The 16,677-nt window shown below is 34.3% G+C and overlaps 1 protein-coding gene across 1 annotated transcript; it reads right to left on the bottom strand.

The window, feature by feature from the left end:
• Positions 1–14,460: 14,460 nt before the first annotated feature.
• Positions 14,461–16,120, bottom strand: LOC110936681 (glutathione S-transferase T1). The gene is made up of 7 exons (XM_022179097.2): positions 15,970–16,120; positions 15,772–15,845; positions 15,633–15,693; positions 15,486–15,539; positions 15,304–15,383; positions 15,003–15,205; positions 14,461–14,911 (listed from the first exon to the last, which is right to left on the bottom strand). The coding sequence occupies exons 1-7, from the start codon at positions 16,032–16,034 to the stop codon at positions 14,735–14,737; spliced, it is 714 nt and encodes a 237-aa protein (XP_022034789.1). The 5' UTR covers positions 16,035–16,120; the 3' UTR covers positions 14,461–14,734.
• Positions 16,121–16,677: the final 557 nt, after the last annotated feature.

The raw sequence follows: 16,677 nt of genomic DNA, 5'->3' as shown, positions 1-16,677 counted from the left end.
CCTGAAACATGTTGTAAAAAGGTTTTGTCAGCGGAGAAATACTGAGTGAATCATTCATTTTGGTAAAAATGACACATAGTTATAAATTACAGCATAAGAGCGATTACTATGGCAGTATCTTAATTAATATCTGGTCTTGCCACCCGTGTGACGATGGTCATACCACTATTGGGTCCAGTCACCCAATTAGTGACGTTTTGTCACTGTTAGGTCTTATTAGCCTAACCCATGTTAGGGCTTATTGCCTAACCGTGAGAAATTAGTAATGTGCACAATACCCCACTAACCAGCGGTTAAGATAACCACGACTTAATCCCTGTAATTATAACACTTTGAAAATAATTTGAGGTATTGTAATACTTACTCACAAACGGTGAGAAAACAGTTAAAAAGAAGAATGACTCACAAACTGTGAGAAAAGAGTTTATAAAAGAGGAATGACTCACATTGCAGATTTAACGGGCAAGGTATAAGCCTACTGATTAGCCTTGATTAACCTAATTTAATAATAATGCATACACAACAGGTTAGTAACTAATTCAGCAGTTACGTCAATTCACGAGATCAAACCTTCACAACGATTAACAAGTGCACTACTTAATAATTCAATCGGATTCACAACGAATAACAGAGCATAGTCCGAATTCGAACAGCACTCTAATATTCAAGTCGAAATCACGACGAATAATCAAAGTACAAGCTCAATTGAGCAGCACCTGGACTATCGTTGGATAGTTATAATCGATCGGACGTTGAATCGTAATAGCGATCGAGTTATACCCTGATTGCGGCAGCACTTCGTGAATCGTGTGTGTTTTTGTAGTAAATAGTGTATAACTTCGTCTACGAAGTGAATTTCTTCGTCGAATTACCACCAAAATGCAAGTGCCAGACCCCTCTATTTATACCCAAAATTTGACCCTGTCGCGTAGCGCGAGGGGTATCACTATAGGCGTCGCGCTACGCGAGTGGTAACCTATGTTACGCGAAATTTGTCCCTGTCGCGTAGCGCGAGGGGTACCCCCATGGGCGTCGCGCTACGCGAGTGGTCACCTATTTTCTATAGGTAGCTTCATGTCTAAGTAACTTAGCTGAGTTGATAAAATTGTGAAATTCAAAACGGCCAGCAAGTTATTTAGATAATCGTAACTAGGGTTTTGCCCCCCTGAGTTTTAGGGGCCCTGATCCTAATTCTGATTGTTCTGGAAATTTTAGGGTTTGCGTAGAATCACTTGGGTGTCTCAATTAGGGTTTTCTTAATAGCTAATTACCATCCTAATTATGGATTTTAGTGACAGTTGTTACATCCTCCCCACCTTAAGAAGAATCTTGTCCTCGAGATTTACTGAAATAGATGAGGGTGCTTTCTCTTCATCTTTGATTCCAGTTCCCAAGTGTACTCTGGTCCTCTCCTGGATTCCTATTTGACTTTTACTAGCACTAGTTGTTTGTGTTTGAGAAACTTAATCTTCCGATCTTCTATTTGTAGGGGTTTCTTTATGAACTTAAACTTCTTATTTACCTCTACATCTTGAAGAGGTATGACTAGGGATTTGTTTTGCTAAACTTTTCTTGAGATTGAATATATGGAACACATTATGTATTCCAACTAGGTCTTCTGGTAGTTATGGGTGATAAGCAACTGGTCCTATCCGTTGGACTACTGGAAATGATCCTATGTATTTTGGGACTTAGCTTCCTTTCTTACCGAATTTATAAATTCCTTTCCAAGAAAATACTTTCATTTTGTCTCCAACTCGAACTTCGACGGCTCTTGTTTATTATTTGTATAATTCTTCTAACCGTCTTCAGTCTTTTCTTCGTGATACTGAATATCACAGGTGTAGTTACTGAGGATTTCCTTTTCCTCATGTTTAATTTTTTTTTTGTTGCTCCAATTTATATCTTAAATTCTTATAACCCATATGGATAGTAAACTTATTTAGATAATGTTTCCTAATCTTAAGGATAACTTGTGGTTTCAAATTTTTTAAGCTTACAAGGGGTAAGGCTTTCTTCGTGCTTTTGCAATTACCTTGATGCATACACAATTACCTTTTTGTGTTGCATTACCATACACCCTAGTTTCTAGTTTTGAAGCATCACCGTATACTTTTAAAATCTTCTGTTCCTTCTGGTAAGGCTAGGATTGGAATTTTTGTTAATTTATGCTAGAGGCTTCTTTTTGTTTAAGTTCTTATTACAGAGAATTCGAGCAGGGTTGGTTACTACTCAATCTATTTCTAACACACATCAAACTCGGCTAATTTTAAAGGAATTAGATTGGCGAAAAAATTCTATGACCTGAGAGTTCTATATTTTCCTTTTTGCCTATTTTGACTGTAAAGATTTGCCTAAGTTTGATTAATGATAGGTTAAGAGTTTGACAGAATGAAGTATTTATAAAACCTTGGTTTGCACCAGAGTCAAATAATACTCGTACCCACTATGATGTCAGGAATGAGTTCAGCTTCCTGAGTAGTTAATTGAAAAGCTCTTGCGTTTTTCTTGGTAGTCCCTTCTGCAGGTTTCGTCTTTTCGTTAGCTGAATTGCCTAATTTCGGGCAGCTTGTTCTGAAGTGTCCGGGTTCTCCGCAACTGTAGCAGGTGATTGCCTTCTTTTTCCTGCAATCCTCTTCTCGATGTCCTGGAATTTTGCAAAAATTGCAGCATCCTTTGCATTTTCCAAAATGCTTTCCTTTGCAGATATCGCAAAATGGAATAGTGGAAAATCGCCCGTTTTCTCTTTTCTTAAAATTGTTACTATTACCTATATGAAATTCTTGGGAAATTTTCTGGGCTAAATCCTTCCTCCTATTTTCTTCCCGTGTGCGTACCAATCCGTCAGTTAGAGTGTTAGCTAATTCTACCGCATCGTCAATCGTGCGGGGTCTCGCAGCTTTGACAATGTCACGAATCCCACTAATCAAACCCCAGATATAGCGAGAGATAAGTACCGGTTCCGGCGAAGCCAGAGTAGGTACAATTCTGGCATATTCAAAGAATTTTGAAGTATACCCTCGGCAATCTACGTCTACCATTCGGTGACTTAAAAACTTATTTGCCATTTGCTCTTTTTCATATTCGGGACAGAATTTCCTTTCTATTAATCGCTTAAATTCTTCCCACCCCATGGCATAGGCTACGTCACTTCCTTTGGCTTGTAACACTGTATTCCACCATTCTAATGCTTCTTCCTTGAAAAGGTGTGAAGCGTACATAACCTTATCTTCCTCAACACATTTACTTATTCTGATCACTGCCTCGGTTTTCTCTAACCAACGCACTGCCGCAGTTGCCCCTTCATTGCCTGCGAACTCTACGGGTTTACAGGCAAGGAATTCCTTATAAGTGCAACCAGGCGTTGCAGCTTTCCTTTTCTTAGGGAGCGGAGCTTGTCGCGGTTCTTTATCATGATTAACATGATCATTGCCTCCGTTTACGCTATTACTGAAATTATCTTCAGAAATACGTTTGCTAGGAATAATTTGCTGTGGTTCTACGGGATTTTTAACAGCAGTGAAAATTGCTGGAATAGCGTTGGCTATCCCCTGAGCAATCATTGTTGGAATAGTATTGGCTATCCCTTGAGCAACGATATTTTCTATATCTTGCCTAGTCATATATTGACCCCCTGATTGTTGCTCGGATTGATTATCCTCATTAACTGGTTCATTATTAGTGTTTTCCATCGGATAACTAATTGTATATATATATATATATATATAATTGTATTAGTATCAAATAAATAACAAGTATACACGAAATTATTATATAGTTTTATATAGCCAAACTATTGATTTCTCGAAATAATAATATGCCTTACAAAATTTTATTTGTAAAAATTTTATAGACTGATTTTGACTATTATTATTACACAATCCTTGTTCCATAAGTCTCCTATTCTTTGGTAAATGATATTCTAATAACAGTGTTTCCTCTTAGGAGATCTATTCCTCAATTTCTTAGATCTTATTCCTAGTATACATTAATTCTTAGTCAAAATGGCGGAGTCTAGCTATATTCTTGTTACTTATTGGTGGATTTTGGTTCTGGATTGAACTGAGGAAAAAGCTTATAGGGATTGTTCTGTAGTTGTATTTCCTGAGTCAACCATTCGTCTATTTTGAAAGGTTGCGAGTGTACTGAAAGGTTTGGAATAGGTGGTTCTAAGTTCATTGATAGTTGTGTTTCATTAATAGTCTTAATAATACTATAGTCTGTTAATGTAAAATCTAACTCTTATTGAGATGGTAACCCCTCAATTTGCCTAGAGCTTTCCTCAATTTCTATTCCCTTAGATTTGGGTTGCTTGAGAGGTAAAGCGTTAAATTCTATAGGTTCCTCCATATCTGGTATATACCTATTAAAATCTCTGGAAACTTCTACTCTTACTGGATAGAGATTTAAATTCTGAAGGGTATCAGACAAATCACTCATGCTGTTTTTGCATAATACACACAATTATTATGTCAGAATTTATAACAAATTTTGATAGAAATATGTGTTTAACTACCAGAACAATTAGAATTTTAAAGTACCCTAAGTTTTATTTATAAGTTTATATATATACTGAATAAGATTTCTAGACTTGTAAAGGCACTAAAATTTTAGTCTAATTTATTAATTGCTAAACATATAAAATCTGTTCCATACTATATGCAATTAATCAGATAATAAAGCACATAATCACAAAATAGCAATTTGAAAAAAAAAATTAAGTATTTTCTAAATACTTAATAGGCTTAAATCAGTGGCTTGATCAGTGGCTCTGATACCACCTTTTTCTGTCACGGCCCCCGACCCGGTTTGACCCGTTTCGGGAGCCGCGGGACAGAAAATCCCGTGGTATTTATTTTTATAGCGGAAGTCTTAGCAGGATCGTGTTAAACTTGAAAATTTTGCCCGAGTATTATTTATTTATATTTAGGATAAACCCCGTAAATATCATAATTTCATTATTTTACAAACATGTTTATTTATTTTATTTGAGCCACCACTTCAAGCTTGATAGTGCTCCGTAGCACGTATACTTAATTCAGTAGGTCACCTGAAACATGTTGTAAAAAGGTTTTGTCAGCGGGGAAATACTGAGTGAATCATTCATTTTGGTAAAAATGACACATAGTTATAAATTACAGCATAAGAGCGATTACTATGGCAGTATCTTAATTAATATCTGGTCTTGCCACTCGTGTGACGATGGTCATACCACTATTGGGTCCAGTCACCCAATTAGTGACGTTTTGTCACTGTTAGGTCTTATTAGCCTAACCCATGTTAGGGCTTATTGCCTAACCGTGAGAAATTAGTAATGTGCACAATACCCCACTAACCAGCGGTTAAGATAACCACGACTTAATCCCTGTAATTATAACACTTTGAAAATAATTTGAGGTATTGTAATACTTACTCACAAACGGTGAGAAAACAGTTAAAAAGAAGAATGACTCACAAACTGTGAGAAAAGAGTTTATAAAAGAGGAATGACTCACATTGCAGATTTAACGGGCAAGGTATAAGCCTACTGATTAGCCTTGATTAACCTAATTTAATAATAATGCATACACAACAGGTTAGTAACTAATTCAGCAGTTACGTCAATTCACGAAATCAAACCTTCACAACGATTAACAAGTGCACTACTTAATAATTCAATCGGATTCACAACGAATAACAGAGCATAGTCCGAATTCGAACAGCACTCTAATATTCAAGTCGAAATCACGACGAATAATCAAAGTACAAGCTCAATTGAGCAGCACCTGGACTATCGTTGGATAGTTATAATCGATCGGACGTTGAATCGTAATAGCGATCGAGTTATACCCTGATTGCGGCAGCACTTCGTGAATCGTGTGTGTTTTTGTAGTAAATAGTGTATAACTTCGTCTACGAAGTGAATTTCTTCGTCGAATTAACACCAAAATGCAAGTGCCAGACCCCTCTATTTATACCCAAAATTTGACCCTGTCGCGTAGCGCGAGGGGTATCACTATAGGCGTCGCGCTACGCGAGTGGTAACCTATGTTACGCGAAATTTGTCCCTGTCGCGTAGCGCGAGGGGTACCCCCATGGGCGTCGCGCTACGCGAGTGGTCACCTATTTTCTATAGGTAGCTTCATGTCTAAGTAACTTAGCTGAGTTGATAAAATTGTGAAATTCAAAACGGCCAGCAAGTTATTTAGATAATCGTAACTAGGGTTTTGCCCCCCCTGAGTTTTAGGGGCCCTGATCCTAATTCTGATTGTTCTGGAAATTTTAGGGTTTGCGTAGAATCACTTGGGTGTCTCAATTAGGGTTTTCTTAATAGCTAATTACCATCCTAATTATGGATTTTAGTGACAGTTGTTACATAATGAAACAGGGAGATTCAGGTTCAAGGTTCAGGTAAACCGGCTACTTTGTACAAATCTGAAAAGAGGCAAGAGTTAAAAGAGGAAGATTAACTTTGGTTGGATGTAGATGGAAAGCATTTCTTGCATATGTGAATGTTGGATGTTATTATGTGGTTCGATTGCCACTTGGTTCTTTGCTGGCCTTCATGATTAACTTTGGTGCTAAGGTATGACAATAATAATAACTATTTCTCAGATAAATTAAACATTTAACTTTATATATAACTTTATGATGTAAATTAAATATTTAATGCTCTATTTACTACTTTATCGGCAATAATTAGCGGAAAAAATAAAAGATTATTATATGACGTGGTCGGATGTGGTGCTTTATACAATTGACCAACAAGTTCTCGCTTGAACAAATCTGAAAATAAACGGTGAAAGTGTCTTATATTTAGTGTTTAAAGATTGACAAGTTAAGATATTAGGTATCAATATGTTTTTTTTTTATAAAGAACGCCTCGCATACGTGATGCGTGCGGTTCGCGCATTGTTCATCACGCATCAGCTTTTGGGATCAAAGTGCATCAGATCGCTACACGCCAGTTGATGATTCCAAACATGTTGCAGATTAAACAATTTTCAAGAAACGAGGAAAACGCTTACAACAATTCCGATTACACTTAAAAATGGTTAAGCTAGAAGTACCCATAAATACGATAGCTCTTGGTAAGTTTTACTTCACCTATTATATGGTTTACCAATTTAATGGTCTCGATTTTAGTGTTCGCTTTGGGTCCCCAAAAAGTTTGAGCCGGCCCTGCTTACTTTACCATATATGTGTACTTATATATACAGTGGAGCTTCGAAAAAGTGGTTTACCCCATGCTCATATGAATTCCAGCTGCTGTTTAGGTGCGTTCTTTCTTTTCGTCACTTGAACTATTATTAAAAATTCATACTATAGTTGCCAATTGTGATCCAGAACGAGTCATTATCGCGTATGGGTAATTGGGTTGTATTTTATAAACAATAGACAAGTCAATTAGGTTGGAAGTCGCTCATAGTCTATTGTTAACGCATGCTACTTCTGAATTATTTTTTTTAAGAGTCTAACAATTATAGTAATTTTGCTTTGGTAGTCATAGTTAACACTTTAATTATTCATAAATACTTTTATATATATAGTTAAAAGAAATGTTAGCGGGCCAACCCAACTTAATTCGACCCACTTCAATTAAACCTATGATCCAACCTACGTTACTTGCCACCTTCATTAGATATTTGTATGTGCGGATTTGTTAATAACACGTTACCTAGCAGTTTTCTTTATTACTTTTTTTGGTATGTTCTTTTGACGTTTTACCAACTCTTATTGTTTCAATTATTATTGTTATTATTATTTTTTATATGTTTTTTTCTGCATTTGTAATTTCTAGGTTGGAGAATCCGGGATGTTGGCTGTGATGCTTGATTATGGGGAAGTGATGTTCAATCCTTCAATGAAGTAAGACCTATTTGCTCATCGTGAATTTTGTGGGTTCAAGAAATGGGTGACCTTGGTGTAAACATGTTGATTTAGTCACGTTGCCTCAAACTGGGTCGAATGGTTACATTTTCGTGGAGGGTTGAATCACTCCGGCGGGTAAAAAGATTCCAAAGTTTTTCGAATTTCTAATCTTGGTTATAAAATTCGCGCTTCTGGAGCCCACGACTTGCTAATGTGTTTTCTAATAAAAGATTCCAAAGTTTCTAATTATATGGTTTGTAGGAATATGCCAAGAAGTGCTTGATGACCAATTTGTGAGAATCAAGAAAGGCAACGACTTGCTAATGTGTTTTCTAATAAAAGCTCAAAGTGGATTAACATTTGTTATAACAAATGTAAAAGTCAACAGCTTGATATAAAGAGCTATAAAAGTCAACAATTACTGCTATGGAGACGACCAGGAGAGATAGTCAAGACAGTGGAAATTACTAAATGGACGATTGGAGAAGAAACTCTTGCCAATCAAAGATAGGCCTTTAGCAGGTGATGTTAATCAATGGCCTCTTTTCATGCTCTTGGGTTTGATGTTAACACATACGACAATATTATCATCATTTAAATTCTAATTACTATTGTAATGTGTTGTATTTATTCAAAAAATGTGTGTTTGTTGTTTAGGCATGGCAAGTATTGCAGCCACAACGAAAAACCAATTTTGAGCCTAAATAATTTATGTTAATGTTTGGTTTCTATTCATTCTTTGGTATCAAATTTGATATGCAGAAACTATCATATATGTTTTGTATAACTGTTTCAAGTTCATGATTTTATACTAAAACCCAATTAGTGGTTTGAAACTTGAAAAAATAAATTCCATGGAAACCTAATTGTCCTGTTACTTGCTTCAGTAAATTCTATAGGCTGAAATCTAACATGAAACTTGAAAATAATACCAATAACCGACAAAATTCGGGGTAAAGATTGAAAACATGTTAAGACAAAACGTTGTATCGTCATGTTGCGCAATTGGTTTAACACTTTTTATTAAAAATTGGTATGGTCGTCCCGAATCACGGGTGGAAAGCCCCAATTTAACTTAAAAACCTGAAATGGAGCACCTTTAGGTCAGTATCGGTATTGTTTATAAAATTAGAGGTGACAAATGATTTGAGTTGCTTTTTTAATCAGGTTGAATTGTCATTATTATTTTCCTTTTATTTTTTCTAAAATAGAAATGTGACAAATCAGACGTCTTCCAAAGTCGGGATACTTATGAAACCAAACTAAAAATTTGTGACGGAGAAGAGAAAGAGAATACTTAAGAGGTTCAAAGTGTTATTTATATACTTTTGTTAATTGTAAATTAAATTTTCCTAACCCGGGATGTTCCCGGGTGATAGCCTAGTTATATTTTATATGAAACGGTTTTGGGTTCTTTACAATCTTTGACTTTATGTGTGTAACCTGCCGCATTGCGGCGAGTAGTAATTCATTTGAAGAGGGTTGTAGAAAATGAACCAATAATATGATACAACTGTTCACGTTTGCTTTTGTTATTAGGGAAAAAATCAAATAGGAAGTTTGTTTTGGCTAGGAAGTGTAGGAAGCAATAGGATTAGGACATGTGGCAACACTTAAAATAAAGAAAAAGGGTATTTTAGTCAATCCAACCCTTTCTTCTTCCTTTTCAAAACCCAGTAACTTCAAAACCCACCATTTTCAAAACCCACAATCTTCAACCATTTCTTCACTTTCTATCTCAATAATCACAACATTATAGTGCGATTTTCGTCACCAATCAATGATTCAAACATCCGATCAACGTGTTCTTCAACTTTTTTGAAGAAAACCTAGTTTAATTTCATACAAAATCTCAGTTTTTCCGGTGATTTTGAAGATAATCACTCGATCCGTTCGATTCGAGCGCTGATAAGTGTTTCAATCATTCAAAATTCGTCAATTGTTGAAGGAATCACTTCGATCCATGTAAGAAATTCTTGAATTCCATTTTTACGATCTGGGTTTTTGATTTAGTCATTGCGTTTTACGATCTTGGCGGGGGTCCGGGGGCAGCGCCCCTGGTAGCGGGGTCCCAGGGGCGGCAGCCCCTGGCGGGGTCGAAGGGGCAGAGCCCCTGGCTGGGGTTGAGCTGTAATAAAAATGCATCAGAAAATTTAATTTTCTTTAAATTGCCTCTGGAAACTGCATTCGTAAACTGCATTGGTTCAGACAGTTCACAGCACAGACAATTCACAGCACAGTTCTGCATTGGCCATTGCGTTTTAGAAAAACACATTCTTGAGGTGTTTTTGGTGCATTGCGTTTTAGGTAAAACACTTTTTTAGGTGTTTTCAGTCCATTGCGTTTTACAGAGAACATATTGTTTTGTTTTTAGGCAATTGCGTTTTAGAATGAGTCATTTTTAAGTGTTTTCTGGCCATTGCGTTTTACAAATAAGACATTTCTTTGTGTTTTTTGTGCATTGCGTTTTAGGTATAACACCTTTTTATGTGTTTTCAGCCCATTGCGTTTTAGGAAACAGACATTTTAAGTGTTTTCTGGCCATTGCGTTTTAGAAATAAGACATTTGTTTGTGTTTTTGGTGCATTGCGTTTTAGGTAAAACACATTTTTATGTGTTTTTAGTCCATTGCGTTTTAGAAAGTATATTTTCTTTTGAGGTTTTTAGGCTATTGCGTTTTAGAAATAAGACATTTCTTTGTGTTTTCTCGCCATTGCGTTTTACGAATAAAACATTTATTTGTGTTTTTGGTGCATTGCGTTTTAGAAAAATGTCATTTTTTAGGTTTTTTTTTTCATTGTGTTTTACGTAACTGGGGGTTTTTCTATTGCGTTTTACGCAACTGGGTTTTTAAATTTTTTTTTTTTTTTGAAAATATAGCAATAGTATACTCGTTTTAAAGATAAAAAAACGCTCGTTTTTTTGTGCAATTTTTATAAAAAAATAATGTCGTATAAAAGAGTTATTAACGTTTAAAAAATGGGGGGGATTGGAGGAGAGAGAAACTATTGGCTTGGATTGACTAGAATGCCCCTAAACAAACTCACGCGCCTCTTTTATTCTCTTCAATTTCCATCATTTAATCTCAGCCCTTGATTTATTAAATGGATGGTCAAGATCACTTCCTAGCCTTCCTAGCTAAATAAACTTCCTATTGTATCTCCACTCTTTGTTATCATATACTATCTATTTTATATTAACCAAATTCCTAAACGCAATAAGAAAAATCCATTTTATAATAATCAAATTCCTAAAAAGCGTTCCTTGATTTTATTCATCAAATCCCCAAAAACCCATTTCTTGACTAGTGGAGAATTGAAATGAGAAGACATTACAAATAAGAATAAAAAGAATAAAAGGTATAAAGGTAATTTGAACAAATCATTTCATGAGTCTATCCTTTATTTTTGTTATTCAAATTAAAGAATGTTTAATCATTTAGCGAGTCTATCCTATAAAATAGTTGTGCATCTTACACAATAAAAACTATCTTGCACATGATCCTACATATTCAACTATTTTACACCGTAAAAACAATGTTTGGGTGTAGGCAACAGAATGTGTAGGACCCTAACACGTTTTCATAAATTTGCGAATCATAATAAAATATGTGTAGGACATTAGCGTTTTTAAATAATTTTGTTACTTCTAATAAAATTGGTGTATGCCCTAACACATTAATGGTGGTGAAGAAGAAATTATTGTGGCACCAATGAGGTGGTAGTGCATTGGCAAAGGCAAAAGCCTTTAAACACTTTAGGAGGGGGAGGTCTTGGGTTCAAGTCCCATAGACAGCTCGGAATAAGAAATTTGCCGTTAAAAAAAAGAAATTATTGTGCCATTAATGAGACTGAGTAACTCTTATAGTATTTGGAACATATGGGTTTTGTAAGGTTATTTTTTTAAATATTCAGATAGGCATTAAAAAAATAAAAATAAAATAAAAGGAAATAATGGTTTGTGACATGGTAATCACACACTATTAGAACACTAAAGTGAAGTTTAGTTACTTTAAAAATACAAAAAAAATAAAATTTAAATGACTTAATTAAAATATTAGACAAACTTGGTTACATTTTTGTAACATTTCCCCTTGAACTTAAACAACTTCTTCTTCTTCGTATTATTATTATTATTATTATTATTATTATTATTATTATTATTATTATTATTATTATTATTATTATTATTATTATTATTTACATACTATAAATTTGCAACATCTTTGTGCATAGAGGAGTTGTACCCAATGCTTAGAGAAGTTTTCAAAAAAATTGATATTACGCTTTAAATCCAAAACTATTTGAATTTTTACTTTTAACCCAGAAGTTTTCATCTTCTACAATTTAACAACACACCATTTTTTACTTTCAACTTTGTTCCCCTTTTGCTTTCCATATTTCACAACTTTTTTGTTTTACGATTGATTCTAAATTTTGCGAGTTAACACATGCGTGTGCAATTTTTTTACGCTTCGTTCTAAATTTTGCGAGTTATCACGGCGCAATGTGCGTGTGTGGATTAACGTTTTAAGTCGTCTATTTTTTTTCCTTTTGACAGGCCTGTCGCAACGCGCGGGTCCTAAGTCGACTTAGTTATTGTCTTCTATATTTTTATGTTTAGTTCTAATTTCTTCGCATTAATAACACGCAACTTCAGTGTTGGTGGTCGCTGGCAGATGTGTGACATTGGTGTTATTTGACACGGTTTTACGCCCCTATCGCAACGCATGGAGCTTAATACTAATTATTATTATTATTATTATTATTATTATTATTATTATTATTATTATTATTATTATTATTATTATTAATTAGCAAGTGTTGCTCCCCATAGTTACTATTCATTTTTTTCTTAGTTTTCATTGGTTTTTGTATCTATACTATCCAATCACCTACTAACAATTCTACTTTTCTTCTTTCTTTTCTTTTTTTTTTTTTAATTTTTGTCAAATAAGGAACATTACATGTACCCTCCTTCACAATTTTTTTCATTATATTTCCAATATTTTTTAAGGTCCACTTCCATCAAGTTTCGATAAATAGATAAATAATATGATAATATAAAACTAATAACATTCTTTATTAATTAAACAAACGTTACGTGTATAATAGTTAATAAAGTACATACTATTTAAATCAAAACGAAAACCACGCATTTCAATAAACTTTAATTCATCTTTTAAATAAAATCTAACAATCAATAGACATTTTTTTTCTAAAAGAAGGTGTAACTAGGATTGTAACTAGGATCGTCTTAATTACTTCCTAAGAGGTGTAACTAGGATCGTCTAAATTACTTCCTAAGAGGTGTAACTAGGATTGTGAACGAACAAGAACGAGGCCATGTTCATGTTCGTTTGTTAAGAAAATGTAGATGTTCGTGAATACATGTCAAACATAAGTTTATATTCGTGTTCATTTAATAAGGTTTTTTAGTTGTCGCGAACAGTTCATGAACACTGGTCACGAACACAAACGAACGCAAACGAACATTAAATTTGAAATTGAAAAAAAAAACACCATTAACCTTAAACATCCGACACAAGTAGTCAAATACAACCACTAAATGATAAATCAAGAATTCAAGACATAAGAAGTATACTACAAACACCATACGATAAATCAAGTTTAGCTAACTTAAGACATAATTATCTATTTACTATTTATATCCCCAAAAATGTGTTTAGTGTCCAACTTCTTCGTATGTGTAAATACGGGTTTACATTGTACTATTCTTTTAATATAATTATTAAGTAATGTTTAGGAGGGAAAGTAAAGGGGGGGGGGGATAAAACGTAAGAGAGAAAGTGAAATATTAAAAATACATTTAACAAATTGACATAAACAAGCGAACGTGAACGAACGTATTGCCGAACGTTCACGAACGCGGCCGAATGAATGATAAATTTTTTCATGTTCGTTCATTTAGTTAATCGAATGGAATATGTTATTCATCTTCGTTCATTGACTAAACGAACAAACACAAACGAACTTCCCGCCAAACAATTACAAACTCTTCGCTAAATATTCGATTTGTTTAGAGCTCTTTGTGTAACAGTTAAGCTTGCATGCCAATATGCCATTGGTCATCATTATACCCCTTATTTGTTTAGTGATTAACTTTTAGGTGAAACCTAGCCATCAAGCAAAACATAAGAGGTTTTTTTTATTTTTAACAGAAAATTTTTAATATCTTAATTCCATCTTTACTTTGTATTTGTATTTGAACCCATAAACTTATATTTGTAAGAAAAGACACCATACCATTAAAACTAATAGGTCATGGGTTAAACACGAGAGGTTGATTAAGAGATTTAACATAGGTCAATGAATGATAAAGTAATCACAAGAGAGACTTTGATGACAAATTAATGTAACATTTTTTTAAACAACTTTGACATCTGAATACCATCTAATCTTACACTTCTAAAAAAACTTTTCACTTCTAAAAATTTAAACCCAAATCAAATTTTTGTATGAATAGACACAATACTACTAGAACAAAAGTTCATCTGTACTAAAATATAAATAACACTTTAACAACAAATAAAGAACAAACATTAAAAAATGTATGTGATAGATATCAGGATCCATGAACAGTGACACAGTGGCGATTCCATATTTCATCTCTTACCAGAAGTTGCCATTTTTTTTTAAATTGGTACCTTATCAATATAAAATCATTTGTTGGGAACATCAAAGTACACAACAATAAGCTTCAAATCCGAACAAAAAGTACAAACATTAAATTATAACACCAAGAACAACAAACGTATGCATTGTTTAAAATCGACCTTCATACAATGTCTGCCACAACCCGTAATTTAAAGATGATTATTCATAGATTCAATGATCAAGATACTAACATGGAGCTCATAACTTCACTCGGTTTTCCCAGATTTTGCTGCCATCAGCTTGCGGAATTCTTTTCGCGTTTTAAGCAAGACCCCGTGAATTTCTTCAAAATGAGGCGTGGTTGCACTCTTTGTATCTTCAACCCACTGAAGAACTTTCTTGTAAGGACTTAAGATCCGATCATGAAGCTCCATGCTTAGAAGCTGAAAACTCGTGAAATTAGATGCGTTGATGTAGATTTAACCAAAAACAAAGGAAAAGAAACAAGAAAGTTGAACATATGTATATCATTACCTCAAGTTCCATGACTTCAGATACTAAGTTGAGATCAGCAATTGACGGTTGAGATCTTCCGGCCAAAAATGGTCCATCTTTTAGCCAAAAGGTTTCTAATACCGTCAATGCTTTCTCAAGTGTCTTCTCAGCTTCTTCGGCCGCTTGAGGGTTTGATGGGAGGCCCTTTATTGGTAACATGACATTGTTTACAATAACTCCAACTGAAATCCGAAGCATAAAACCAATTATATCATGAAATTATTCAGTAAAAATATACTAAATATCGAAAATTTTAGATTTATATTTATGATTATATTACCTGACCCACGGCGTAAATTGGCATGATGCCAATCTAATACAGAGTGGACCTTAGCTCTTTCAATAAGATCACTTGGATACCTATATAGATATAAAAGTTAATGTCGAAATTACAAATAACGGTTTTAATTTATAGTTTAGAACTTGCATAAAAGATATGGACGGAGAAGAAAAATGACTCACCAGTGACTAGCCACTCCCGGGTACTTACTAGATAAGTAGATAAGAATTGAGTGACTGCAAACACACATAAAGATTTTACTTATTACATAATGAAAAATAACATAAACCCTAAACCCAAACCATAAAAGATACAGAAGAAGCAAGAACCTCTCAAACAGCGTAAAATCTCCATCAACTATTGTTGGAACTTGACACATGGGATTTATCGCTGCACAAAACAAGAATGTTGAACATACTTATTTGTTGTTAATAATTATTTTCTTCATAAATATTCAACTAAACAAACCTTTATATTCAGGGGTGTGTTGCTCGCCCTTCAAGATATTAATGGTGATTTCCTCAAAATCTATCCCATTCATCCTTTATAAATAATACACAAGAAACAAACACTCACATTAGAAAAGATTCAACATTGTTTCTAAATAATACATACATCGATCAATAATAGACAGAAAGAACATATGGATGATAATAATTTAATTACTTGCAGAAGATGAGAATTGCACGAGACGGTTGAGACATCCGATCACAGTATACTTTCAGCGCCATTTTTCTCTCAGGAAGGATCTGATCAAACTTCAAGTCTTTTGAGTTTTTAGTGTGGAGATGAAGTGGATCTGGTTTGTTTATATATATGTCGAGATACCGCGTAATCACATGTTATTTATTTTTTTTTTTTAATATGAACGCATTAATGATCAAATCTTTTAATCATGGCCGTTATTTATACACGTATCATACCTTCTAGTAAGGATTGTCCTTTTCAACTAACTGGCAACCATGTGCGCAAATTCATTGGTCATCAATGAGGTCATCATTGGACATGGTCAATATTGGTCAAAAGGGTCAATAGGGTTAATATTCTTTTTTAAAACCCAAACGAATTAAAGCCTGACCCTAGCCGGGTAACTCAAAGGCAAAAGGTGACTCCAAACGCCTGTAATAACAGACAATGTAGGGTAATCCACAGTGGCGGACCCAGGAAATTTTTTATGGGGGTGCGGAAATTTTTTTAAAATTTTAGGCGTCTAGATATATACATAAAAAAACCGGTTCAGGTTGGGTCGGGTCATGTAAAAAAAGAACATCAAACTTAAATTTATATAATCAGCAAGGGGAGGGCGGGAGAGATGAAAGGTCGATTGGGTTTATTTGGGTAATTGGGTTATGTTTTGTTAATTGATTTAGTTAT

This window comes from Helianthus annuus, chromosome 4 (genome assembly GCF_002127325.2).
Source record: "Helianthus annuus cultivar XRQ/B chromosome 4, HanXRQr2.0-SUNRISE, whole genome shotgun sequence".
Taxonomy (NCBI): domain Eukaryota; kingdom Viridiplantae; phylum Streptophyta; class Magnoliopsida; order Asterales; family Asteraceae; genus Helianthus; species Helianthus annuus.
Note: the sequence above shows the minus strand (reverse complement) of the source record. Positions and strands in the feature narration are given on the sequence as shown.